General features: G+C 50.8%; 10 protein-coding genes across 10 annotated transcripts, besides 1 other annotated feature; 6 read left to right on the top strand and 4 right to left on the bottom strand.

Moving 5' to 3' along the window:
• Positions 1-26,494: part of a sequence feature (contig 1.5 561..450355(-1)) that runs on past both edges of the window.
• ANIA_00203 (WD40 repeat domain-containing protein) lies at positions 33-1,093 on the top strand (the record flags this gene model as incomplete). The annotated part of the gene is made up of 3 exons (XM_652715.2): positions 33-319; positions 375-965; positions 1,057-1,093. The coding sequence occupies exons 1-3, from the start codon at positions 66-68 to the stop codon at positions 1,091-1,093; spliced, it is 882 nt and encodes a 293-aa protein (XP_657807.1). The 5' UTR covers positions 33-65.
• Positions 1,496-3,898, bottom strand: dbp7 (putative ATP-dependent RNA helicase; the record flags this gene model as incomplete). The annotated part of the gene is made up of 2 exons (XM_652716.2): positions 1,950-3,898; positions 1,496-1,920 (listed from the first exon to the last, which is right to left on the bottom strand). The coding sequence occupies exons 1-2, from the start codon at positions 3,859-3,861 to the stop codon at positions 1,496-1,498; spliced, it is 2,337 nt and encodes a 778-aa protein (XP_657808.1). The 5' UTR covers positions 3,862-3,898.
• On the bottom strand, positions 4,135-5,420 carry ANIA_00205 (pantoate--beta-alanine ligase PAN6). Its single transcript, XM_652717.2, has 2 exons — positions 5,348-5,420; positions 4,135-5,295 (listed from the first exon to the last, which is right to left on the bottom strand). Exons 1-2 carry the CDS (start codon positions 5,373-5,375, stop codon positions 4,229-4,231), a joined length of 1,095 nt encoding a protein of 364 aa, XP_657809.1. The 5' UTR covers positions 5,376-5,420; the 3' UTR covers positions 4,135-4,228.
• ANIA_00206 (lysophospholipid acyltransferase family protein) lies at positions 5,891-8,601 on the top strand (the record flags this gene model as incomplete). Its single annotated transcript, XM_652718.1, has 6 exons — positions 5,891-6,443; positions 6,490-6,964; positions 7,011-7,689; positions 7,743-8,054; positions 8,127-8,359; positions 8,433-8,601. The coding sequence occupies 6 exons, from the start codon at positions 5,891-5,893 to the stop codon at positions 8,599-8,601; spliced, it is 2,421 nt and encodes an 806-aa protein (XP_657810.1).
• Positions 8,781-10,473, bottom strand: ANIA_00207 (arylsulfotransferase family protein). The gene is made up of 2 exons (XM_652719.2): positions 9,723-10,473; positions 8,781-9,688 (listed from the first exon to the last, which is right to left on the bottom strand). The coding sequence occupies exons 1-2, from the start codon at positions 10,463-10,465 to the stop codon at positions 8,806-8,808; spliced, it is 1,626 nt and encodes a 541-aa protein (XP_657811.1). The 5' UTR covers positions 10,466-10,473; the 3' UTR covers positions 8,781-8,805.
• On the bottom strand, positions 12,254-13,463 carry ANIA_00208 (uncharacterized protein; the record flags this gene model as incomplete). Its single annotated transcript, XM_050611025.1, has 6 exons — positions 12,254-12,481; positions 12,505-12,590; positions 12,648-12,812; positions 12,873-12,910; positions 12,957-13,223; positions 13,270-13,463. 6 exons carry the CDS (start codon positions 13,461-13,463, stop codon positions 12,254-12,256), a joined length of 978 nt encoding a protein of 325 aa, XP_050469298.1.
• On the top strand, positions 15,845-17,483 carry ANIA_00209 (ammonium permease mepB; the record flags this gene model as incomplete). The annotated part of the gene is made up of 5 exons (XM_652721.1): positions 15,845-15,853; positions 15,918-16,132; positions 16,190-16,370; positions 16,418-16,738; positions 16,791-17,483. The coding sequence occupies 5 exons, from the start codon at positions 15,845-15,847 to the stop codon at positions 17,481-17,483; spliced, it is 1,419 nt and encodes a 472-aa protein (XP_657813.1).
• On the top strand, positions 18,198-21,062 carry ANIA_00210 (apyrase). The gene is made up of 4 exons (XM_652722.2): positions 18,198-18,505; positions 18,567-18,601; positions 18,651-18,777; positions 18,836-21,062. Exons 1-4 carry the CDS (start codon positions 18,496-18,498, stop codon positions 20,797-20,799), a joined length of 2,136 nt encoding a protein of 711 aa, XP_657814.1. The 5' UTR covers positions 18,198-18,495; the 3' UTR covers positions 20,800-21,062.
• On the top strand, positions 21,852-22,864 carry lea1 (U2 snRNP complex subunit LEA1; the record flags this gene model as incomplete). The annotated part of the gene is made up of 3 exons (XM_652723.1): positions 21,852-21,930; positions 22,165-22,400; positions 22,487-22,864. 3 exons carry the CDS (start codon positions 21,852-21,854, stop codon positions 22,862-22,864), a joined length of 693 nt encoding a protein of 230 aa, XP_657815.1.
• Positions 23,472-24,477, top strand: ANIA_00212 (uncharacterized protein; the record flags this gene model as incomplete). The annotated part of the gene is made up of 2 exons (XM_652724.2): positions 23,472-24,173; positions 24,230-24,477. The coding sequence occupies exons 1-2, from the start codon at positions 23,648-23,650 to the stop codon at positions 24,475-24,477; spliced, it is 774 nt and encodes a 257-aa protein (XP_657816.2). The 5' UTR covers positions 23,472-23,647.

Here is a 26,494-nt window from a genome sequence, read left to right as displayed (position 1 = left end):
CTCACTTTTATCACTACATTACATTGTCCATCAACAATCACGGCTTCAAATCCACAACTTAATCAATGACTACCTCTGTCTCCTCCCTCCACCCCCCAGCGATACCCATTTACATTCTCCGCGGCCACGGCGCCCCCATTCACGCATTGCAAATATTCAGCCAGAATCTTCGACTTGTCTCCGGGGACGCCGACGGTTGGATCGTCGTCTGGGATCTTATCTTCAAACGACCCGTAGCCGTATGGAAGGCACATGAGGGCGCTGTCCTAGAAGTCAAGGGGTTCAGCCGCGGAGGCGGGCGCTTGACCGAGATTTATACGTAACACGCCTATACCACCACACCAATTACATTGATCTTGCTAACTGTATGGTAGACATGGCCGAGATCACAAGTTACGCGTGTGGAGATTCACAGTGGAGGATGAGGAAATTCTCCAGAAGACTCTGCCTGTTGATTTGGGGGCACAGGCTACTACCACTCTTAACCAGAAACAAACAGCAATTCAACCCTGGCTTATGCATAGCTTATCAGTGAATGCTTTGAACTTTTGCGCTTTTGCTATGCTATCTCTTCCGGACAGTGAAAGGGTCCCGCAACAACCGGACACAAAGAGCCGCACACCACCATCAGCCGCCTTGATCGCGGTCCCGAACGCGCTCGATTCCGGTGCTGTCGACCTTTTCCATTTACCCAGTGAGCGAAGGGTCTGTACCATTCCTACAGACCCTGCCGTGAAGACAGGAATGGTCATGGCGGTCCAATTGACTCGGACTTTTTCATCGGAAGATGTCTACGTCGCGGCTGCGTTTGAAGACGGTACTGTAATGGTTTTCGCTTGCCGCGGGGTTTTTCATGACGATGAGCCCTCGGTTGACGCCGAAAGGAGTTGGAAATGGGAACGGCTCTACCTGACCAAACCTCATTCGCAGCCTGTCCTTTCTATAGACCTCGCTCCATCCAGAGAGTACTTTGTTTCTTCATCTGCTGATGCGGTTTTGGCCAAGCATCCTATTCCGCCACTTGATGTCTCAGATGCCTGTGAAACACCATTAAAGTGTGTCAATACAAAGCATGCCGGACAACAAGGGTTAAGGGTTCGATCAGATGGGAAGATATTTGCGACAGCGGGCTGGGACTCTCGGGTCAGGGTTTATTCGTGCAAGACGATGAAGGAACTAGCTGTTTTGAAGTGGCATAAGGAGGGATGCTATGCCGTAGCCTTTGCAGATGTTTCGACCACGCCTACTGAGGCTATTGCCTCGGCCAAAATTACGGGCGATATACCTGAAGGCCCAAACAATGCTGACGAATCAGCCGTCATTCAACATGAGGAAGCCCAATCTTCGCTCGCGCAGATCCAGCGCCAACGAAGTCTTAAAGTCCAAAAGACGCATTGGCTAGTCGCTGGCTCGAAAGACGGAAAGATCTCATTGTGGGATATCTATTGAGTCATAAGTGCTATGCTATTTACGAATGTGACAATATATATGTCGACTATGCAAGATTGAACTCGCTCGCCCCAGCCAATTGCTCCTTCATCTTGGCTCTCATCTTCTGCGCCGCGAGCGTCGTGTCCGTAGTCGCTGAAGGGCGATCATCGTCATCATCATCATCTCTGCCACCACCATACCCAGTAGCCTTCCTCTTCTTCCCGCCAGCAGATTTCCGCTCCGCTTTAAAATCCTTCTTGGTGTCCTCCTTCCCAGGCCGCAGACCCGGTACATTGATCTTACCTGGCCGATCCCGCAGCGCGAAACTCTTTGCAAGGTGACCCAAGTGCAGCTCCTTGATATTGAAGATATGCCGCTCGTTCGCAACGTGCGTCGCATAAGCTCGGATGTGAGACTGATATGCCCGCCGAGCCATCTCCAAATACTCAGGATTGTCCAGCGCCCAACGCTCCAGCTCAAGCTGCCATTCTGTGGCTTTTTCTGGTCCCAGTCTTTACTCTGGGACTCGATGTTGCCACCGAAGCCGCGCTTGAGAATGTCGTCTGTTGTTGAGCGTGTCAGAGCCTTTCCGCCATCGCGGTACCCGCGTTTCAGGATTTCGACGTAGTTCTCTTCGCAGCCGGGAAGTAGGAAAACGAGAGCGCGGCCGTCGCGGCCCAGACGAGCAGTACGTCCAATTCGGTGAAGGTGCTCGTCTGCGCTGAAGGCAGGGTCGTACTCGACGACGAGGTCGACGTTTGGAAGGTCGAGACCTCGGGATGCAACGTCGGTACAGATCAGGACAGAAGGGTCGCGATTCTTAGCGAAAGAGGAAAGTGTGGATGTACGGACGTGTTGCGGAAGGGAGCCGTGAAGTTTGTACATTGTTACAGCGTTTGAAGAGTTCGAGAATGCAGTTGCGGGCGCAACTGTTCCGTGGGTCGAGGCTGGCGTAGGCTTCTCTTTTTCCTTTTCTTTTTCGTGCTCGCTGTCGCTTCCTTCGTCTGGGTTGTCGCCCTCCAGTTGCTCCGCAAGTTTCCGTGTAAACACTTCAAAATGGAAATTGACTGAATCGGCACACGAAACGAAGATAATCGCCTTCATAACAGACCCCTTCCGCATAAACGTCCGCTTCATAAAAGCCGTAAGCGTAACCAGCCTCAACTTCGCTGCAACAATAGCATACGACTGCTTAAGCTGTGCGGGCACCCTGAATGCGTCCCCGTCCTTGTCCTCCGCGGTCTTCTCGCCATCCTCATCAGCCGGATCTGCCTTGATGTGCACTGCATCTTTTAAACTAATTTCGCCCAATTTCTGCACATTCATCTTCAGTGTTGCCGAGCAAAGAATCGTCGCCCTCTTCGCTGGAACACCAGGAATCCGACTCGGCCGCTGCCGCGCATCAAGTTTGCTAATGATCTCCTGCAACTCCTTCTCAAACCCAAGCTCCATCAACCGATCACCTTCATCGAGCACCAGCCACCGTACATTGCTCACGTCCAATGCCTGCGTGTTTTCTAGGTGATCCGCTAACCGACCAGGTGTCGCAACAAGAATATTCAGCCCCTTCCGCAACCGCGCTTTTTCGCTCTTCTTCTTCTCACCACCAATAACTGTTCCAGCGACTATCCAATGCGCACAGCGCAACAGTCCCTCCAAGACAACCGAGATCTGCTTACACAGTTCTCTTGTGGGTGCTAAGATAATCGCAAACAACCCGCTGTCTCTATGGACGCTCGTGTCACCCTTCGCATCACCTTCGTTCTTTGCGCGCGAAAGAGCCATAATCCGCTGCACGAGTGGGAGTAAATAAGCCAGTGTCTTTCCGGAACCAGTCTCCGCCTGGATGAACGCATCCGTCTCTTCCTTCAGGAGCTGCGTTATTGACGCTTTTTGGATAGCAGTAGGAGCTTTAAGTTCGAGTTTCGTGAGCAGGTGTGCAGCGAGGGTAGGCGACAACCCAAGATTCGTGAATGTGTCCAGTCCGTCAATGAGCGGGGCGTTAGTCGGCTTCGCATCTTCCATCGGCTCGTCGTTCTTGTCTTCCTCCACAGCGTTGCGGGGTCGCGGATTTTTCGAGAAAAGCGACGAAACGACAGATCCTCCCTGTCCTTTCTTCGGTCCCTTTGATTGTCCAGAACCTTGTCCGTGTGCTTGCCCTTCACCAAGTTTTTGGAACCCCCCGTCTGTTTTCTGTCTCTTTGCAGGTCTGGAGCCGGAAACCTGAATGCGATTCGGATTCCGAGGGCCTGACTCATTCCCATCTTTGTTTCCATCCCCATCAGCGGTCCGTTTAGGGTTCGTTGCCCTTCTCGCGGCGATTTTCTTGACGCTGAGTCGCTCACGCCATGATCCGCCTTTGATCTTCGTTTGTGGTTTGATGACGTCGCTTGGAAGCGCAAAGTTCAGGAGCATACCATCGTCCGCCATTTTGAGACTTTAGCGAAAATTAGGAAGAAAATGGCCGTGGATGACGGCTGTGTTCCGTGTTCAATTAGGACGTTAAACAGAGATGCAATGCGGGAGGGAAATTTTCTCGGGCCGATGTTTCACCGAACCCTCGATGTATGCCCTATTTCTTATTCGGGAGGAGTCGGGCAGTTGCTTTGACAGATTACTTGGCTTATGGATATTTGCTTGAACAACAAGCCTTAGTAATGTCCTCCATCTGATGTAGTCGTGAAATTTGCGTGAGCTGATATGTAAACAGATATTGTACAAGCTTTCGCGCTTCGGCTGGGTATATATATCTAGGTTCTGGGTATGACAGATATAATCCCTTCGATCTACTTATAGCCTATTTTAGAGGCCTCAATATCAGATTGTCAATCAACCGGACTGGAACCTTGCCATCCCCAAGCCCGCAATCCTCTCCTACGTTCGTCTTCTCAAGTGGCGCCATCTTGATGGCTCCGCTGAGGATCGCTCCTTTTGAAGGATCAACGACCTCAAGCTCGTCGAGCGTATCCGAGTCAGCAAGTGAGACGTAGTCAACTTTGAACAGCGCGCGCTCGGTCTCGGACAGAGATTGCTGCTCCGTTAACAACTGTTGGGTTATACTGTTTGCAGTATCCAAGATGTCGGCCCGGCTGAGCTTGCCAGACTGATATGCACTTTCTGCCGCTCTCAATGCGTTGTAGAGAACTAGTCCAACCTTCCGTCGCCTAATGCCCAGGTATACATTCCGCGAGCTCATAGCTAGCCCATCATCTTCGCGCATTGTGGGACCTATCCGGACCTCGGTATCAATGTGGAAGTCCTTGACCATGCGCTTAATGACGACAGTCTGCTGAACGTCCTTCTGCCCGAAATAGACTCGGTCGGCTCCAACAATATTGAAAAGTTTCATACACACTGTCGCAACGCCTCTAAAAAAAACAGGTCGCGAGGCCCCTTCTAATTTCTTCGACAGAGGTGTAATCGTCACGAACGAGCCGTCGCCGTCGACCTCCGAAGAAGGCGGGAGAGTCGGGTACATTGTTTGAGCCGTCGGGGCGAGGATAGCTGTAATACGACCGTGTTCTTTCTTAGCGCTAAGCTCTGTGTTCAATTCTTCTAATTTTGCAACATCGGCGTCCCACGTTCGCGGGTAGCTGGAGAGATCCTCGTTGACCCCGAATTGTGTGGGATTAACGAATATGCTCACGACGACGTCGGTGTTTTCGGAGGCAGCCTGACGGATCAGAGAGAGGTGACCTTCATGCAGGGCACCCATTGTAGGCACGAGGCCAACAGTGCGCTTGGAGAGCAGGAGCTCGCGGCGAAGGCTTCGGAGAGGTGGGACATCGCGGAAGACTTTAAACGAGTAGTGGCGGACGAGGGAGGAGTGACTGTGAATAAGAGTTCTAGAAAGCGAGCTGGCATCTTGAGATAAAATTAGATTACTTGATTCAATAAACAGTGTTGAGCACCGTACTTGACAGTAGTCTTGCTTGCCGAAACATGGCGATGGTTTGGAGACGATCCTTTGAGCTTGGTTGGCCACCGAGGTGCCAGGGTTGTCAGTGTTCCAGCGAAATTCACGTTGTACCGGAAAGACTACGAAATCGGCGGGCCATCCAGAGATAAGTGTTTTTCTTCACACAAATCTTGACATATTAATCACTGTCGTGCCCACGTTTGCAGCGTTCAAAGCAGCACACAGTAGAATGCCCTGATGGACACCGCAGGAATCCAGGCAAAGATAGCCGCGGGAGCTAGCCACGTGATCAGCATCCTCGGATGTCGGGGCCACGGAGACAGTCTGGGGCAAATGGCGACCCGGTCGATCACAGCAATTTGTTGGGACTTTAGCTGCTGCTGCGGAGAGGGGGTTTCCCGGTCACGGTCCTCGTCTACCATGACATGGGTCTCTCAACCTCCTACGTCTGCAAAGTCTGACACTTCCAAAGCTTCCTCTGCTTGAATTACCCATCCTCGTTCCTTCGCCCGTCCCCGCAGCCGAACCCCTCACGCGACGATGTCGCCGGCGAAGTCATCTGTGGGTGAATCCGCCCCAGACCTTGAAATCGTTGGTGATCAGGTTACAATTCATCCCAGCGGTTACACTGGAGGTCCAGAGCCGCAAGATGGAGGGATTACGGAACGCAATCTCATCAATAATATGGCGCGGTTTCGTGAGAACCCGTTCGACTTCTTGCGCGAAGTGAGCTCGTACATGATGTCGGGGACCGGCTGGCGCGCCTACGATGATATCATTGGGCAGCCGATATACTATTCTGGTTTTACGGAGCAGATCAAATCGCATATCCTGGCGAGTCCGATCCTGCGGGAGAAGGTAAAAGAGCTCGCAGAGGCGCGACTGGAGGTGGAAGACAAAGAAGGGCTTTTACAGATCAGGACTGGCGAGTTTGCGCGTACTCACACGCAACGTCGGAAGGAACTCGAGAGTAATCTTAACGAGGTGGTGGACCAGATGTTGGATAACATGATCTGCAAAATGGAGAGCAAGAGGTTTATTCGCGGCGCATACTACCTTGCTAGCCAGCTTCTCACTCGAGCATACCACCAGGGTAAGTATATTGGGTGGTATTTTGTCCTATATGCTGATTTTTCCAGGCATCCACGTATCCAGTGAGGAAATTCTGCGGCTACGTGCGGTTGCAGAAGAGGCGGCCAAGAAGAAGCAGTCCATCGTCTTTCTGCCTTGCCACAAATCGCATGTCGACTATGTTTCGCTCCAGATTATCTGCTATCGATTAGGCATTGCGTTGCCCGTTGTCGTCGCCGGAGACAACCTCAATATCCCTTTTGTGGGAGCTTTTCTACAACACGCAGGCGCCATGTGGATTCGGCGAAGTTTCGGGAATGATCCACTGTACAATACCGTTGTCCAAGCGTATATCGACACAATTCTGCAGAAGGGGTATAATTTTGAGTGTTTCATCGAAGGTGGACGGTCACGAACCGGCAAGCTGCTGTCGCCAAAGTTCGGTATCCTCAGCTTTATCGTGGATAGCGTTCTATCAGGTCGTACTGAGGACACTATCATATGTCCTGTCAGTACGCAATATGACAAAGTTATTGAAACAGAGTACGTCGATTATAATACTGAAGGTGGATATCGCTGACATGATTAGATCATACATTAGCGAGCTTCTTGGTCAGCCCAAGAGGAAGGAGAACCTAGCCGACTTCCTCTCCTCGTCATCTGTCTTGTCTCTGAAGCTGGGTCGGGTAGACGTGCGATTCCATAAACCATGGAGTCTCCGAGAGTACATTTCCCAACATTTGTCTAGACTACCTCAGCCATTGCAGCTTAAGAAAGGCCTCAAACTCAGCTATTCCGACCGAGGCCGCCTTCTGAGATCACTAGGGTACCGGGTACTATCGGACATCAACAACGTGTCCGTGATGATGCCGACGGCTTTGGTTGGGACAGTCCTCTTGACTCTGCGTGGACGCGGAGTTGGCAAAGCTGAGCTTGTTCGGCGTGTGGAATGGCTCTGTGACCGCGTACGAGCTAAAGGGGGAAGGGTTGCACACTTCTACCGGTATCCGACCGAGGTGGTCGTTAACCGTGCGCTGGACGTTCTAGGACCGAAGATTGTGGGGGAGGTAACTGGGTTAGTGGAGCCAACGTACTTTGCTGTAGACCGTTTCCAGCTTTCGTTCTACCGGAATATGACCATCCACCTATTCATTTCTGAGGCGCTTGTGTCGGCAGCGATGTACACAAGGGTTAAGCAAGGAGGCGGACCCGCACACCAACGAATATCATATGGCGATCTCTTGCATCATGTTACCTTTCTATCTCAGGTACGTTCTCCATTGACATCACCTCCTTACGACACGCATACTAATCGGAACAGCTCTTCCGCGGCGAATTCATATTCCCTCCTGAAGGTCTCACTACTAATTTGGAGAACACCTTGCGGACCCTCGAGAAAGATCAAGTCCTGGCAATCACCAGAGATTCCACGGGCGCACCACAGTTCATCGAACTCTCAGAAACAGAGCGTCAATGCGGACGCGAGAACTACGATTTCTACTGCTTCCTCATTTGGCCGTTCATTGAAGCCTCGTGGCTCGGCACTGTGTCCTTGCTAGGGCTTACTCCGCCCTTAAACGGTCCAAAGGACGTATGGATCAACTTAAGCAAGGCGCAGAACAATGCACAATTAGTATGCAGCTCTATTCCTTCAAGTCTCAGCCCTCGCTAACATCCATAGCTCGGCAAAACTCTCTACCACCAGGGTGACCTCTCCTATTTCGAAGCCGTCAACAAAGAAGCCCTTAAAAACTCGTACGACCGTTTCGCAGAGGAAGGCATCATCATCGTCGCAAAGAGCAAAGAAAACCGCTCGTCCACGAAAATGAGACTCGCCCCAGAGTGGACGCCAGAGCGGGACCCAGATACCGGGAAACTCCTCCCGCAAGGCCGTCTTTGGGACTTTATGGAGTTGATTGCGAAGTCTAGACGTGAGGGGTACGTGCCTTGTTTAACTATTAGCTTTCTTATCGTTTAAGCCCTATCGTGCATGTAAGCTGATTCTGTGCAGGAAAAACCGCCGAGACGGCGCCACTGTTTCTTCGCGGGTCCTGACTATGTCTGACAATGTTGGCCGGACGTTGTTCGAGAGCGCAGAGAGCCGTGCGCCCGCTACTGATGTTGATGTCGATGTGTCGACCAGGGCGCCGCGGAGGAAGGCACTTACATCTAAGCTATAAGTTATCATTATTGGTCGTCTCTATGGTTGCGTTTGCCTTGTGCCTTGTTTATACCCCTCTTTGTTGTACGCCATGTATTATACTAAGATACTTTCTGCATGCACCCATCTATGGCTTCAAGGCACTTAATATAATCCATTGGCGTCTGCCTAGGATGAATATTTAGTGGTTGCTCTCATAGTTACCTATAGCACATCCTCACTTTTACTGCGTAGAGCAGGACCCAACACGTACAGCCTCACTCTTGGCGCCTTCCCCAACACCTCCAATAGCTTCCACTATGATCACATCCACACTGCCCTCCCTAACTTCAATATCGTCAATATCAGCCCCAAGCACAGCCCTCGTCTCAAACCCACTCTTCGCCACGTCCCGCAAGACCCTCATTCTTTCCCCTTTAGAACTCGAGCTCAGCCCATAAATCCTCCACCCCTTTACATCTGTGGCCCCGTTCCAGCTCACCCAAACATCAACCTTCTGTTCATCCTCTTCCCGACAAGCAAAAATACTAGGACGACTTCTGGGTCTCCCAACCCAATTTTCTCTATAGCCCCGATAAGAAGTCCAATCATAGCTACTCGTACTTGTATTCTCGATCTTCGCACCGAACCACCCCCTCATGACAACCTTCCCGGCAGAATCATACTCCTCGATCTTCGGTACAGCGCCATGGCCCGCCACATAGTACCCTCCAAGTCCAGCTCCAGTTCCGTTAGAAGGAAGGACCTGGTAGTTCCCCTGGGACACGGCCGAGACAGGATCCCGGGCATCGTAGGTGCGGGATATCAGCGTAGCTGATTTGTTGAATGGGTGCAGGTTAAAGACTAACCCGGTTGTCAGACGGCGCGGAATGGTGGCATCTGTGTTGTCGTTATTGTGAAGTGAGAGGGTTATCGTCTCATTGGGGTGCCCGGGGTATGTGTGTGCGTGGATGCGCGCGTCGTGTTGGTAGCAGAAGGTTGAGCCTGGGGTTGAGGGGAGGGTATATGTGCCTCCTTTTTGTCCCTGGACGTACCTGTTAGCTCGTTCCATTGAGGCAAGGTTAGGGCAGGCACGGGCATACATGGAGTAACCAAACCAGATCACCCTTTTTATCAAGCAGAAAGATACTACACATGTACCTCGACGAAACGAGATATGTATCGCCGTACTTGGCTACGGAGTTCAGGTGCGGACATTCGTACGGGACAGAGCTGTTTCTCCCCGCATCATTGAGTGGATACTCCACATACTCCAAGGGCAACTGCTCGCTATGTTCAACAGCACTCCACCGGAACAAGACCTCGTTGGTCTCGATGTCAATCTCATACACCAGTCCATCCTGGACCCACCCATCGCGCTCGCCACCAACAAACGTCAAATCCGTCTGCGTCACGTTTACAGCCGTCACCAGAATTGTTCCGTGCTCTGTAATCGCGCTCTCATGAATGTCGATATAAGACGGAAACGACTCATTCGTCGCTGTAACGAATGAACTATCTTTTGACCCCGGCAAGGTTACGCGGTGGATTTCCTCATACGACGCATTTAGGATGCTGATATGGCCGTACCCGAAGCCCTTGACGTTATGACCCTGCCAGAAGGTGAGAACTGGCTCACCGTGCAGTGTCTGTGGCTGGTAGGCGTATGTTTTGCCCTCGGGCCCGTGCCAGACCAGGTCGCCGGTGTCGGCGTAGATCGCAGGTGAGCCGCCGGTGCTAGTGGAGGGGGCGATGAAGAGGAAGCCGGGGGCTGTTGGGCCGAATTTGGTGATGTTGAGGATGGGTGTGTTTGTATCGGTTGTGTGAAATGAATGCGTTGGCCAAATGGCGGCTGCGTGAATGAGCGTAGCCGCTGGGAGGAGGGAGGTAATAAGGGATTTCATGATAAATAGGTGGTTGAAATTGATGTGGACTCCATTGGATTCTGCGGGGAGCCGGCCTTTATAGTTGTCAGATAGTCGGCCGCGGCTTGGTGATCGTCATCGTAGTCTCCACAAGCGATCGATCATGCAGATCTGCATCTAGAGCTGCCCAGGTGGCTTGAGAAGCTCGTTGAGAAGCTCGTCGTGACAGGTTGGAAGGAAATCACTCTAGAAGTATCTAGAGGTACCTATAACAGCTCTCTGTCATTAGAGCGAAGCCTCAGTTAAATACGAAGAAGAATACCAAAGGAGAAGGACATGATATATTGAATTTAAAGGTCATACTTGTAGTGTCTGGGCTCTGAGTCCTTGACAAGCCTTTCCTTTGCATAACACCACAATTCAAAGACGGAGATATTTCAATTACATGGTCAGCTCACATGATCCTTCCCTGAACTTCTCTCCTCTCCTCTTTTCTTGTCCATCTTCTCCAAATCGGCTCTAAACTCCAATTACAACACACCACCCTGATCTATCCATCTCCCAAGACTGCAGACCACTCGAGAAACTACAATGTACCTATATACTTATCAATCTATCAGTAAAATTGATTGGGCCGAGGAAGCAGAGAAGACGGTGTGCCTTACACGATTCCCTTAGAATTTCACCAAGCCCAACAAGTGAAACAACCAGCTCTGACAAACCATCTTATAAGTTCAGTGCTTCCACCTGAAGCTCGGTAGGGTCCTCGAAGAAATGATGTATGTCTTCCTCACTTTTCTTGTATTCTAACACCTAATCTAATACTACCTACAGCCGGCGACAAGATGCTCACCCAAAGCTCTAAAACAGCACATCAGCATATACCAAAAGGATTTTGGCACAAAATGCAGAAAATCCAAGTTACATTGACGAGCAGGGCTCGCAATGAGTGGGCAGCATGCCAGCAATCCCCAACAAGAGGGCTACCGTGTAGCAAGCTGGCAGTAACGGAATGGCCTCTGACCCCGAAGAAGAAAGGCAGGCCGCCCATGGGCTCTTCAACGGTAGAAGACACAGTTGAATAATGCCGAGAAAAAGGTTAGGATGACGAATGCTCTGCTCCTGCTTTTGTTTTGCATCTGCTGAACAGGACAGTGCAAGGAGAGCGGGATGTGAACGTGAAGAAGCTGAAGATGATGGAGGAGGTTAAGCTGGATATGGACGAGAGGCAATGTCTGAGATGGCTGATCGTCTTGTTAGACATCTGAAAACCTCTGCTTAACCCCCAGCTGATTCAATGATTTCGTCCCTCGATACCTTAAAGCTCATCACCCAGGCTTTCAACGCCAATCAATGCCACACAGGGTCTTTATAAATTCATAGAACCCGCCAAGCACGCGGCTCCAGATTCCAGATGCACCGTGCCCCTGCAACTCTTCCCTAACAGAAATACCGCTCCTTGACGAAGCCTTACAGACAGCTGTGGCCATGAGAACCGCATCTACCCTACGCCCACTGATCATTTATACCATTTACCGGCTTCGCTCATTCTCACGCTCCATAGCAACCATAGCCTGAGGTCTTAGGCTGAGATTAATCTCACGTTCTGCATCCGCTTCACCTTCAGCTTAAAATCCGAGCATAGCCGTAGTCCTAGCCTTCGTAGACGTCCATCATCCGCTAGACTATATAAATGGTGAATCCGGCGATAGCGATGGGGGCTGGGTAGATGGCGTACCAAAAGCGGCGTCCTGAGCGATCGCTCAAGTCGCCGTGAATGCAGCAGTGGATTGTGGAGAAAAGGTATGGAGGCGCCACGAGGAGGAGTCAGATGACATGGCTGTATCCCAGCGTGGCCGTCATTGTGGGATAGAAGCTCTGACTTTCGATACAGATGATAGTGCATAGCTGCAGGAAGGTCAGGATGTACAACTTCTCATCACGTAATGCTAGCTTGACGCCGTCCAATGCTAATATTTTGGCGCCGTCGAGGTTAGTTTCTGGGCGTCTAATGTTAGACGCCGAATAGCTGCGATATTCGTTAGTGAGATTCGTCTTGGATGGAATGACTTGCCGACTTCTCTCATATGGGGCGTGAGGGCAGCCCAGGTGTGTGGGTAGTCAGGGAGAAATGCGACAAGCGCAAGCCCTGCACATATCGATGCTAAGTCAAAATATCATTTGAATGTCCACTGGTTTTGCAAATGTGAAGTTAGCCCACCTATACCCTCAATCAAATAAAGCCATCGCCATGCGGAAAGCCCTCGAAGGCCATCTAAACCGTTCAAGATACCCGCGGCTATCAATGGACCGCTGGCAGCTGCCACTAGTCCCGCAGACAGACATATAGAAATGCGGAAGGAAAGCTCTATTTTCTTTACCATTTCTTGAAAGACTGGCGTCAGCTAGTACTGTGAAATGATTCATAAATCAAAGCCCCACGTACTGAGAGGTAGAATAGGATTCCCGCACATAGAGGAGCCTCTGTCTAAGATTAGCCGTTGACTTGATAGTCGAGTTGCTCCAGAACTTATCAGCAATGCCTAGAATGGTCCTGCAAGCCATCATCCACTCAAAATTGTTGACTGCAGCCGTGCAGCTCGTGACCGTTCCCCAAAAGAGAACGGCAAGGCCGATGTGCAATGATTGCCGGCCAAAATGGTTGAGCAGCATATTTGATGGTACCCCAAACAGGATGGTGCCCACGTAGAAAATGCTCAATGCCGCCTGGAATTCGGACCCCGACATATGAACATCGCTTTCTAGATGCTGAAGCCGAGCGGCGCCATAATTACCCCTTCGCATGTCAGCCATTATTTCCGCAGTAGGAGCATAGCAGCTACCGGTCTATAATGCTAAGGTAAAAGGAGAAGGCAATCATGGGAAGTATCAAGAGGTCAATCTTTAGAACAAGTTTCTTTTCATTTCGTTTCTCATCCTCACTGAGGGGGCTTGCGAGTGCATTCTCGCTGCGAAGGATGTCACCAGTAGCAATAGCTGTGGAAGACTTCTGCTTTATGGCCTCATGCCCATCCATAGTGACTCTCAAGATTGTTTTTCGCCTGTAATTGGCTTGATATTTTCTAGATCGACATGCGGGTTTCTCGAGGACCCGGAAGGCTCACATTCGACTTTTATCGCTGGCATTGTTACACAGAAGACATGCCGGAGAGTGCAGTGGAATTCTGCCTCTCGATAGCTTGTTTCCCAGAGATGTGTCCCATTGCGTGCCTCTCCTACCTTGCCTCCAATCAGACTGCAATGTTGCCAGCTAACATCACAAGATACGCTGGATAACTGGACGCTCACTTCATGCTGCCAATAGAACTTTCCCTTCGGTACTAAAGGCTCTATCCCTGCAACTCCGTCCCGATATTGATGTGGGAGTCCGAACCGAACTTTGTGGTGGATGATCGGATGTCCAGAACCATGACAGTAGTTTGCTCGGTGGCCGTGCAGATATCCGCCACTTCGATTGCTGCAAGCGTACATCACAGACGGAATCTCTGCCTTAGTTGCTAAGCTTTCGTCATTGGACATCAGAGTGCGGAGTATTTGATCAATATGAACGAAGGATGTCTCGAGAATGAGGATCACACATGGTTGCACGGTGTCATTTGCCGTTCCATTGTGATATACATACGGTTATGCGCCGCATAGTAAACCACTCTTTTACCAATCAAGCCATAGCAGTAAGGGACCAAGAACATTTCGATAAGGGAGACCCTTGCGGCAAGCTGGACCGGATCCTGGTTAGCCATTCGACACTGCTATCGGTGTACCCTGAAAGGAACGCAAACTTCGGTCGTCTCCATTGCATCTGATAAAGAAACATCTTCAGGATGCCTAATGCGTATGTCAGATAGACTCATAATCAGAAGGAATCCGAGGAAGGGAACGCGCGTTCAGATTGGCATTTGAGGTCAATGGGCAGTATGGCCGGAGTGGATGAAGGTTGCTCGGCAAAGGGCTTGCAGCGAGTGTCGATAAGCTTATAGCCGTTGCTGGCCAGCTGGGGCCCATATCTATCAGCTCCAGCACTGGCCTTTCGTTGTTACGTAGGTAAAGTACGACAAGGCAGAGGCAAATCCTCTTCTTAGTCTGTTTGGTGGCATATTGCGGCCTCTTGTCGGCTCCATCAAGACGGCACCGGACCCGTTAACAACATATGCCGAACAAGGCTTTGTACTCGCACACTGAGACCTAAACCATTCCCAGGAAGGTAGTAGGTGTCTCGAACCGGGGCGAGAGGCAATGACGTGTCGCACGGAACACAGGGAAGGTCTCATCACCCTGTTCGGAATTACCCGGCCATCAGCTACTGCGCAGTGCCCAGAAAAGGAACGGCAGGCATAGTGAGTGGACCACAATTTGTCTGGTTAAAAGATATCTGTGGCAGAGCGAAAGAGAGATAGGGTTGGAGAATGCACTGTTTGGCTCATAGAGGTCAATCGTAGATCTCGGCAAGGCTGAGAATGGCCATTGTGTTAGTCATTCCAGTAGAAAGAAGGCTTGGTAAGAATCGACCGTCCGTGAATCACATGAGCAAATCAGCACAGGCAGTTCTTACCGAGACCGCCATATACCTCTCTTCGATCCATCGATCTGATGTGCAGTCTTCCCCAGCCGGGATCAGGTTCGCAGACCAGCGGTCGTTACGCCAATAGAGACGTCAGTACGGCATCCTCATTAGCCATTATTAGTTCTACAATCGACTCTTTAGTCCAATCTCAAGAGGCTTGGTCACGAATTTGATCTACTCAGGTTGCAAGGAACAGTTGCTCAGACATGGCTAACACTCAGATACTAGAAATCCCCACCCAAATAACCGTGGCTTAAGGCATTATCTCTCGCCAATTACAAGCTGGTATCCAGAGCTCGATTTATCAGGTTTTTTGATATCGATAGCTCCACGATCTCGCACTAAACCCCAGATGGTTGTGTTTTCCCGGGGTTGCGGACCCGCGCAGGTATAGAAGCTGTCATTGGGAGATTTGTGCAGCTCTATCTTATCAGGGCCATACGGCTCCTCGAGCTGGACCTTGGCACCGCCATATCTAAGCGCCTTTGATAGCAGTTTCATTGATCGAACCCGATGTTGTTAACTTGTTATCGACGATGGCCCATCTTCAATACTTAACGGGGTAAGTAGAGGCAGAGGTGGACTCTTGGCTATAAAGATAACAACTCTTTTGCATTCTTGGCTCGCGAATAGTCACGACAGAGGGGCGACGATCGTCGGAATCGATCCAGTCTGAAGAACGATGGAGCCTTCAGGGCAAGGTTAAATTGTGAGCAAGTCCTCTTCGCGCAGCTCCTATCTGAGCAAGACCAACCTCCTACCAGCGTCAGCAGACCACTACTCGGTAGAGCCTGTATACAGCCACCACGAACTGACCGGACAAGAACTTTCTCATCATGTCTAGTGTAGGTCAGCTCCATTAACAGGCAGTGTAGCCCCTGTAATCAGCTAACGCCCCGCGACTGACAGCCCGAATATGATCCCTCCATACCTGATGGCGGAGATACGACCAAGCTCGACGTGAACGCGCCGTTTGTTGGATATGAGTTCCATGCCGTTTACATCGCTGCCTGTACTTTCATCGTCTATCTCATTCTTCCGGGAATCGGTTTTCTTTACAGCGGTTTGACTAGAAGGAAGTCTGCGATGACTTTTTTGTTTCAGGCATTTTTAGTCCTGGCAGTGTAAGTTAAATCGAGCATAGTCCGTATGCAAACGGGGTGAGAGCTGACTTGCGGCAGCACCACATTTCAATGGATGTTCTGGGGGTATTCACTCACCTACTCGCGGGATGGCGGCCCCTACATTGGGACGCTGCAGAATTTTGGGCTCATGGATGCCCTGGCGGCCCCATCGCCAGGGTCTGCCGTGCTTCCCGAAGTCCTCTTCTGCTTGTACCAGCTCCTCTTCGGTTCCTGCACGGTGAGTAATGTGCTGAGACTGATCAGGATTATACTCATTGATTATAGGTCATGATTGTTGTTGGCGGCGCCTTTGAAAGAGGCGGTATCTTGGCGTCACTTGTCTTCGCCTTTGTCTGGGAAACCATTGTGTACTGTCCTCTCGCACGGTGGACTTGGAGTAGCCATGGCTGGCTGTATAATCTTCCCTCCGTCGACTTCGCCGGAGGCGGCCCGGTCCATATTGCCTCAGGCTGCGCTGCATTGGCGTACGCAGTTGTCCTCGGCAAGCGCAAAGGCTACCCAGACGCCAGTATGAAGCGGCCTCACAACACGACTCTGGTCTTCCTGGGTACCGTCTTTATTTGGACTGGCTGGCTTGGGTTTAATGTATGTTCCGTTGACACTATCTTCTCATGACTCTGATCTAACTTGATAACAGGGCGGTTCGACCCTCAACGCAAGTGTCCGTAGTTACATGGCCGTTATGAACACCAACATCGCAGGCTCCACGGGCGTCCTGGGTTGGGTCCTGGTCGACATGATCCGGAACAAGGGAAAATTCTCTATGGTAGGAGCTTGCGAAGGCGCCATTGCTGGCCTTGTTGGTATCACTCCCTGTGCGGGATGTGTCACTTTCTGGCTGGGCGCCCTAGTTGGTTTCCTTACTGGCATCGTGTGTTCCGCGTGCAAGAACCTCAACGAGTGGATTCGGGTTGATGAAGGGATGGACGTTTTCAAACTCCATGGAGTCGGCGGTATGGTCGGCTCATTCCTGACTGGCATTTTCGCCGATCAGTACATCTCGGCGTTGGATGGCGATTCCCTCATTCCTGGAGCCATCAACGGCGAGGGCGTTCAGGTTGGAAAGCAGCTTGCTGAGATCTGCGCCATCTCCGCTTATTCTTTCGGTGTGACCTGGGTCATACTCATGGTGATGAAGTTCATTCCATACCTGGGGCTGCGGGCCAACGAAGAAGCTGAGATGGTCGGACTGGACCGATCCTTCTTCGTGGACGAGCAGATCGGCGACTACTCCATGCTGGATGGGATCAATAGCTCGCCGTTGATGGGGGTGTCGAAAACACCCTCGAGCGAAGTACAGCAGACAGCGGCCGAGACGAAAAGGGCGTAGACTGTCTATTTTTCAGAATTGGCTATTGTAATGTTTGTCGCAATAGAGAGATTTATTAATGAATTCTAGCGATATCGTCGCTCCCCCTTAATGTTATTAAGGTTATATGCAGTTTCATGGAGCCATTTGCCAGGAGCCAAGGGCAACATCCAAGGCCCTGAAGATCGCTTTGTGCATGCGTGTGGTCTGGACCGCGTATTCATTTGCATTATTTGCATTACTTTACGTCTTATCGTTAGCTTGGCAAAACATAAGGCCCACCACCGAACAGTACACCAATAAACGGCGGCATTGAGGCACGCCATCCCAGGAAGCTTGCGTCATCCTCTCTCTATTAATATCGAGGGTCTGCCGTTGGCGACGAACATCTGGAGGGAGAGAGGTAGAATTGGGATTTTTTGCAGCTGGGTCTAGTAAGTGGCTACTCAAATATATCATATCTCTACCTTCGTTTGTTCCTCCCATCGCAATTGTGGGGTCTCTGAAGAGTCAAAGTGCTCGTTCGGAGTGTCCTGAGAAAAATCCGTAAATGGACTAGCGCCTTGGATCTGCGGGCTGTCGCGTCCACTGCAACTGTCGCAGCCTCGCCAGTGTCGCCATCGGCCTCCGCTCCCGTTATCGAAACGTTCCACTGCCCTGCTATTTTCTGCCCCAAAGTTGGCCTCACCACCCTCCTCCCTTTTCACCTTCTCTCTCCTATCTACCCCGTTTCCTTCCACTCGTTTCAGCTTCCCCGCGCTACCTCCCCTTCTTCGTTCGCGAAGCCGTTCGTTTCTTCCATACCATTCTACTTTCTACGCAAAGCCAACCGGCACCTTTGATCCTGGACCTTGGATTGTTTCTGGTACACCGGCCGTCAGTCGTTATCAGGACCCCCGGATTCAAGATCCCGCCTCTCCTCAGGACCCTTAGGCCTCTTTTCGCTTCCTGCAGTTGGCCTTTAGCGTGGTCATGCCAATGATCTAAAAATCTACCATCAGTACTTCAGATTTCAGCTGGGATTTCAGCCTCCATGGGTAAATGTATGTTGTTCACTGTTGCGGTCTCGTCCAAGCTAAACTAACGAGCGATGTTTTTTCCCAGGGCATTACGGTATCGTCCTGGATGCAGGCTCATCTGTGAGCTCTCACAATCACTATTCGAAGCTCTATATCTAACACGGCGCAGGGGACTCGAGTTCACGTCTATCGGTGGCTGGATAATGCGGTTGCGCGCAAAGAGTCCGGTAAACACAACCTCAAATCGCTTCCAGAAATCAAAACAAAGTCAGACTGGGTGAAGAAGATACATCCCGGTAGGTTGCGAATCTCGTCTTCTGTGGCCTTGCAAATTGATCCTGACAACGGTTGCAGGAGTTTCTACATTCGCTGATCGGCCGGAGGAATTTGGCCCCGAACACCTGGCCGAGCTCCTCGATTTCGCCCGTGATATTGTGCCTGATGATGCGATTAAAGAGACGCCGATTTTCTTACTCGCCACGGCTGGGATGCGATTGGTGGAAGACGTGAAGCAAAAACTTCTGCTAGATCATATTTGCTCTTACGCTCGTGAAAACTATGACTTCGCGCTGCCCGACTGCAATTTGCATATTCAAGTTATTCCCGGTGTCACCGAAGGGTTGTATGGTTGGGTTGCTACAAATTACCTGCTTGGGAGCTTTGACTCGCCGAGTGACCACGACCATGGAAAAGGCCATCATACGTACGGATTTCTTGACATGGGCGGAGCCTCCGCCCAGATTGCATTTGCTCCTAATGCGACTGAGAGCGAAAAGCATGCGAATGATCTAACCCTGCTCCGGCTGCGCAATATTGACGGATCTACCCAGGAGCACCGAGTGTTTGTAACTTCGTGGTTGGAATTTGGAGTACGCGAAGCACGCCGGCGTTACTTGGATTCATTGCAGAGTGCGCTAAGTGCCGACAATGTCAAAGAACTTCCCGATCCATGCCTCCCAGCCGGTCTTCGAACGACCCTTGATGGGAGACCTCTAGAAGATTCTGAGACGAAGCATTATCTCTTGGGTACTGGAAAGTTTGATGAGTGTTTGCGAGGAACATATCCACTTTTGGACAAGGATGCTCCTTGTGAAGACCAACCTTGTCTACTTCACGGCGTTCACGTTCCAGCAATTGACTTTGACGTCAACCATTTTGTTGGCATCAGTGAGTACTGGCATACTACACATGAGGTTTTCGAAATGGGTCATACGGATAAAGCATACGACTTCAATACATATCAACACCGCGTCGAGGAGTTTTGCTCGCAGGACTGGGAGTCTATCGAGCAAGGTATTGCCGAACACAAGTGGGGAAAGAAGTTGGATCGCGAACTAGCATATGAAGTATGCTTCAAGGCATCGTGGATCATCAACGTTTTGCACGATGGCATCGGGGTTCCCCGTGTTGGCTTGGAATCAACATCAGCGTCTTCTGTCAACGGAACCAAAGAAGTTCTGGAGAATGGGATGCACAAAGGCTTCCTAGATCCTTTCCAAGCGGTTAACAAAATTGATTCTACCGAAGTCAGCTGGACTCTTGGCAAGATGGTTTTGTATGCTGCATCGCAGGTTCCTGTGGAGACAGCAGAATCCCTTCCTGTCGGTTTCGGCAGCAACGTTGCCGGCGTTCCTAGTGATTTCCAATACCCTAGTGCAGAATTGCTGCCTAATCCGGAGACCCTTCATGGCGAGTCATGGCAGGATGCGCTTCTGGAGGGCAACTCATCGCGTAGGATACCAGGAATCATCCTCTTTGTCCTAATTATCATTCTAGCCTTGTTCTTGCTCTGTGGTCGGACCCGGCGACTAAAGGTTTACCACAAGGTCAACAACCTGTTCAGTTGCGGACGCGGTCCGCGCTTGATCCAGCAAAGAAAGCGCAAGGCATCCGCCCCCATCAAGCCGTCATTCTTTGGTCAACGGGCGCCGTCTTATGAGCGTATCTTGGAAGAAGGAGCTCAAGACATCGAGCTTGGGGGCTCTGAATCAAGCCGTTCCTCATACGATCACGTTTCAGATACCGACTCTACAGCATTTTTGCCACCGAAACGAACATCTAGCTGGGGACAGAGCAGTCCCGCACGCCCTCACTTCAACCACGATAACTCCTCTTCGGCGACCGTCGGTCTGGGTATCAGTGCCGCACCCGGGCTTTCCTCCATTGACCGTAATGGCCTTGTCGTAAGGACGGAAAGCAGGGACCACCTAGCTCCGATTGCATTAGGCCCGACGACAAACGGGCGCCGGTCCAGGGCACCCAGTCCGTCACGCTCGCATTCTCATAAGTCGCCTAGCGCGACACCATTACATGATTAATGTTAATGTCTGATATTGAGCATTATAGCATACCATATGGCGTTTCCGGCATTGCTGATCATTTAGTACCACACAGGCATTAGTGTGGCCGGCGTTCATCTGTTTCACTCCACATGTACTCAGGCATACATTTTTATCGGCGCAATATTGCTCATTTCTGTCTCTTGGACACTTGGAGTTGATTGTAGGTTATGTGACTTCTTTTAGCTAGGTAGGCGCGTCATGATCCTGGCCAAATCATTGTCAAATAAATACAAAATAACCAAATACTTATGACTTTATTTTAAATGTCCACATTTGCTTGCAACTACTCTTTAAGACTTTCTTTTGACGGTAGAAATCCTATAGCCTCTCTTTCCTTCTCTTCCGATTCAGCACACTTTAATCGCCACAACCAATCTCTCACCCCTCTAACCACCATCGTGCCTTTCTCTCCTCGGCTGACTGTTTCTATAAACCATATGTATCTATTGCTAATATATTATCCGACGGGCAGCGCTCTCTCATTCCGAGCCTGTATCCATTCAGTATCTCATCATAAGTCAAGTGTCTGTATATATCGAATATCCCTTAGCTTTTACCTGCTTAGCCGTACTCCACCATTTGGAGTATATTCCTGTATGAGAACGATTCGGCTAATTTCTAGTCTGCCCACTAAGTCCAGAGTTTCTCCCAGTTGTGGCGGCCTGGACGCAACGGCATAGTTGTCTCTTTGATATGATAGAAAAAAGACTAGGTAGCTATCAGTATCCACAGATAGCTATGGTAAAGCACGCTCTGAGAGTCCTTAAACGTTTTAAATACCGTCTCCTATAGCTGCACTGGTTATCATATTATGGCGGTTAGGGTATCAAGTCACGTGGTAGCTACAGGACCTGATGTCTCACCGCCGGGCAGAATTCTCTCTGAGCTCTCCAGAAATCGACGCGAAGTTCATTCTGCCGTTCACATTACCACGATTGCACTTTATAATTCTTTATCATCCCTCGAGATTCACTCTTTTCAATTCAACCGCCTTGCTCCGTTTATGAACCGCTCATAATTCCGTCACTATGCGCCTCACGGTTGAGTTGATTCAGAACTCTCTATCCTACATCAACCCGCTCAAGGATCGCGAGCTAGATCTTCGAGGTGCGTTCCACACAAAGTACCTGAAAAGGACAGGTACTACACTTTGAGAGCTGGATTGATATGGACCTTTGTCGTCGGCGTTGTATAGGGCACAAGATTCCCGCGATTGAAAATTTAGGTATTGCGAAGGTACTTACCTCTCTCCACCTCTTCCCTCATTTGTAAGGCCCAATTCAAAAAAGATCAGGTTCTGACGCAGTCTGCCCCAGGACCAAGATGCAATCGACTTCACAGACAACGACATCTCCTCGCTAGGCAACTTCCCGTTCTTCCCGCGGCTGCGCATGCTTCTCCTTGCCAGAAACCGGGTGCGGCAGATCCAGCCAAGCCTTGCGAATTCAATCCCGGGCTTGACGACACTTGTCCTGACAGCAAACAACATAGCTGAGTTGGCGGACCTAGATCCGCTGCGGAATCTGACGAAGTTGACGCATTTGGTGCTGTTGGAGAATCCAGTTACGAGGAAGGAGGTGAGTGGTCGCGGTGTTTATTTCTCTGATTCATACGTGCACGCGCAAGATATGTGTTAGAGCTGACGGATTTGTCTGGTCGATAGTATTACCGGCTTTGGATAATCTGGCGGATTCCCAGCGTCCGCTTCCTCGACTACCAGAAAGTGAAAGATGCGGAAAGAGCTAAGGCAGCAGAGCTCTTCGGCACGGCTACGGAGCCGACTGCGCTTGCATCGAAAATTCTAGGCGTGAAATCACGCACCTTTGATATTCCGTCTGGCGGCGCGGCAGACCAACCGCCGCCCGAGAAGCGCCTGCGGGTGAAGCTGACGGATAGCGAGAGGAAGCGGATTGAGAAGATGATTCGGGAGGCGAAGAGCTTGCAAGAGATTACGCGGTTGGAGAGGGAACTAAATGAAGGGCGGATACCAGGGGGTGCGCTTGATGGGGCGGGAAACGATGGGGATCAGATGCAGCTATGATGTGTTTGCTGTGTTGATGCTGGGTGCTTGATATGGTGATCTTGGGTAATATGATACCTTGTTTTGCTATGTGGCATAATCCTGGGTTTCGGATGTTGTACTATCTTTGCTTCTTTACGGCGTTGACTGATCTGGCATGATATCGGTTAGAACTTACTATTTGCAATTATGGTTCCCTTGTGCTCTCGATCCTGCAGTGGGTATACCATGACCAAGCCCGATGTTCATCTTATTACTTGACTATCAACCATCTACTTTCTTGGTTAAGCAACCCTTGTTTTTGGATCTTCCCCCGACTATATATTCTCTGGCGTACGAAGCGTCGCAAAAATATGTCTAGCATATCGCCCAACAGGTCCCACTTTCTCCAGGTACAGATCCACCGACACTCGAATGTTTAGGAGTTTTTCTTGAAACCACTCCTGACTGCTTTTTGACGTTGATCATGAACATCATGAATGGAAGGCAGGTACCGATATTCATGGATTATCGATAAATCAAATGTACTTCGCAAGCGGTACGCATACTGTCTCGTGCGGTATCAGATAAGATAAGCCCGACGTCATCTCCAAATTTAAAGAAACGCGCAACCTCGAAGTCAACCAGAGTGAATCGCTTGAACTTCTGGAAAAAGGAAACCGGAAACCATTCGTCTTCTCCCCACTCTTTGCCCAAAGACCAATTACTCATTCATTGCACTCATATAGATAAAAGCACATCTTACCAGGAAATCTTTGTCCAAACCCCCAACCCCGCACTCAGCGCACCTCAACGCCAGACAATATGGCCCCTGCCGTAGCCCCATGGCGCGCTCTTTTCCTCGCGAGCCTCGAAAAGAGCAAGTCATCCTCCTTCTCCCTGGCGTCGATCGCACATACGACGGCCAATAAGCCCGTCCCTCGCTCGCGCACTGTCGAATTCCGAGGCTTCTTCCCCAAGCCCGCGTCAACACTGCACCAATCTGGCATCGAAGCACTCAAGACCCAGGGAATTGGTCTCAATCCAGATGTGTACGAAAGCGACCTTTTCTCTATCACAACAGACGCCCGAATGAAGAAGATGGGACAGATCGCGGACTCAGATGATGTTGAAGGCGTGTTCTGGCTCGAGGAGGTGTCTACGCAGTGGCGGGTTCGCGGGAAGGCAATCGCGATCGGCAATCCTGGAAACGGTGCTGAGGAGAAGGAGGCGAGGGAGACGGTTAGGATGGCGCTGAGGGTCAAGCAGGAGGGGGAGGGCGACATCAAAGATTGGGATTGGGATAGGCAGGTCGCGACGTACTTTGCAAACCATAGTCAAGTTATGAGAGGTCTGGCTTCATCGTTTTTAGTTATGGACATTGTTACTAAAGGTTAACCTGCTTAGGGACATTCAAGAGCCCCCCTCCTGGAACGCCGCGATCGGAGGCCCCATCTGACCCGCGACTGAAGCTGAACCAGCAGGTTGAGGACCTGAAGGACGAAGTTGCGAGGGCGAACTTTCGGGTTCTGCTCATTTGTCCACAGGAGATAGAGAGGCTGGACTTTTCGAACCCGGATGATGTGCGGAGGACGAATTGGGCGCTTGTTGATGCAGAGAAGGGTGAGTGGAAAGAGACGGAGTTGTGGCCCTGAGCATGGCCTGGTCAGAATGGATGGAGGATCTTTAGTGGGATGGTCTGTCACGGTCGTTGCTGAATTTGTTTGCGATGTACACCTAAGTCCTAGGAGCGTTGTTACGGCTCATACGCTCCTGCACATCTTGTCACGGTAGCGTTCTATATTATCAGAGCATCATAGCCTTCAACGACATATTACAGGCCATTCTTCCCATATACCCGCTATTACCAACAAGAGCAGCAGCCATGGACCTGAACGACCGGGGTATTATGATAGGTGCCGGTGCCGGCGGCGACGATAAGCGGCAGAAGGAAAAGGGGCGATTCAAACTGGACTCGATAAATGACTTAGGCTCGAGCTCAGATGCAGCACCGCAGTCGGGGTTCAGAGACTGTTTGTATTCCATGTCTAGCATATATTGGCGGTGTATTACTCAGGTCGAACTGGCCTTGATGTGTAGTGCTACCACAACGCACCCTTGGCCTCGTCGATGCCGACCCCCGATAGAGTGACGTTCCAAGTATGACTGACCTTTGCTTATGCTTGACTCGAAACTATCATGTCTCGCAGATCTGACTAAAGTGAACCTACAGAATTGGCCTCGAGCCTGCAGAACCAGTTCCTTGTTACGCAGCCGCAAACAACCCGACAACACCTAATCCAGGTCGAAGCAACCCAGAGGCGCCCCGCATTCTATGAGAGCTGGTTATTTATTCTTCGATCAGACTTGTCTTCGAAGAGATGTTTGTGGATTAGTATTGCCCCGAGTCTTGGAGTCTGCCAGAAGCATCATCGTCCCGCTACTCGCGGGACCTACGAAGGGACGTTGGAGAGGTGAAGACAGCACCAGCTTCGCCGATACTAACAGAGCCATCAATACAGCCAGGACCATCTAGAAAGAGACCGGCATCTGTACAGGTGCTAGAGCAAGCACTAACACAAGTGGGGCCGTCGCAAACAAGGTATGCACAAGAGCCGCCGCAGAAACAACCATCACGGGCACGAACAGCACATATGCGACCACTGGAGCTACGAACAATAACACGAACGGGAGCATCAGGAGGAACGGCAACAAAGACAAGGCCGTCACAACTGTGCGTACGGCCCGCGCCTAAGCCATCAGGATGGACACTTGTCAATCAGCAAGCAACACTAGGTTCAGAAGCCACCGCAAGGTCTGATGGGAAAGGGAAACGACCGCAGTCTGACGCTGGTGGCGCGAGTGACAGACTTTGGACGCGCTCATCTTCAGCCAGCCCATAAGCCTCTGCGTCCAAGAGCGAGGAAGACAAGAGAGAGGCTCTGAGCGACTCGAGCGAGTTGAGACGAGGAAATGCCAGCAGATGGAAGCCTACTAAGCGATCAATATCTGACCAGACGATCCCGAAGAGGCGAGATTGCGGTGAGGATGCGAATGATGACGCTGATGGCCATCTAGCGGCCTTCGTGAGAACGGCCATCTATGACGATCTATGAATCAAGGCAAGCCGTCTGCTCTGATACTGTTCAGATAACGGTTACATGCGAGGGAAGCAGCAGAAGGCTCAAGACGGCTGCAGAAAGTATGGGTTAGCGGGAGACAGGAAAGAGTGGAGAGTGGAGAGTGGACGAGTGAATGAGCAGAAATGAACTGAATCTTCCTCTTCGCCAAATCTTATTTGATCGTATGCCTTGGTAGCCGACAATGCAGTGACCTCGGGCTCTTACGGGCGTATGCAGGTCATTGTAAGACAGCACAGCACCAAGCCGTCACAGAGACACGTATCACGGTAGAATCGATAGAAAAATCGTCCAGCGCGGGTTTCCAGACGCACGGCAGCGATCTCGTGATTGTCGTGCATGAAGATACTCGGCAGCACGCACAGGATTCAACGTGCTCGGCATATTCTCGCCTCCATCCAGCCCGATCAGCGTTCTAGCGTTCTAATTTCCGCGGAAATAGAGGGCTCCCGTCAATCATCGCGATACGGTTTCAGTAGCCGATAATCTGGAGCCGAAACAAGGAGACAAGGCAATAAAGGGCTGTCCATGG

This window comes from Aspergillus nidulans, chromosome VIII (genome assembly GCF_000011425.1).
Source record: "Aspergillus nidulans FGSC A4 chromosome VIII".
Classification (NCBI taxonomy): Eukaryota; Fungi; Ascomycota; class Eurotiomycetes; order Eurotiales; family Aspergillaceae; genus Aspergillus; species Aspergillus nidulans.
This window is presented reverse-complemented; position numbering and strand designations above follow the sequence as displayed.

Coding starts and splice junctions, on each gene's coding strand:
- ANIA_00205 (XM_652717.2), bottom strand. CDS start 5,375: ATGTTTCGGCAAGCAAGACTACTGTCAA. Junction 5,296..5,347: donor GCAAGCAAGACTACTGTCAA/GTACGGTGCTCA, acceptor TTTTATCTCAAG/ATGCCAGCTCGCTTTCTAGA.
- ANIA_00207 (XM_652719.2), bottom strand. CDS start 10,465: ATGAAATCCCTTATTACCTCCCTCCTCCCAGCGGCTACGCTCATTCAC. Junction 9,689..9,722: donor ACATATCTCGTTTCGTCGAG/GTACATGTGTAG, acceptor CTTGATAAAAAG/GGTGATCTGGTTTGGTTACT.
- ANIA_00210 (XM_652722.2), top strand. Junction 18,602..18,650: donor TCCTGGATGCAGGCTCATCT/GTGAGCTCTCAC, acceptor AACACGGCGCAG/GGGACTCGAGTTCACGTCTA. Junction 18,778..18,835: donor GGTGAAGAAGATACATCCCG/GTAGGTTGCGAA, acceptor CAACGGTTGCAG/GAGTTTCTACATTCGCTGAT.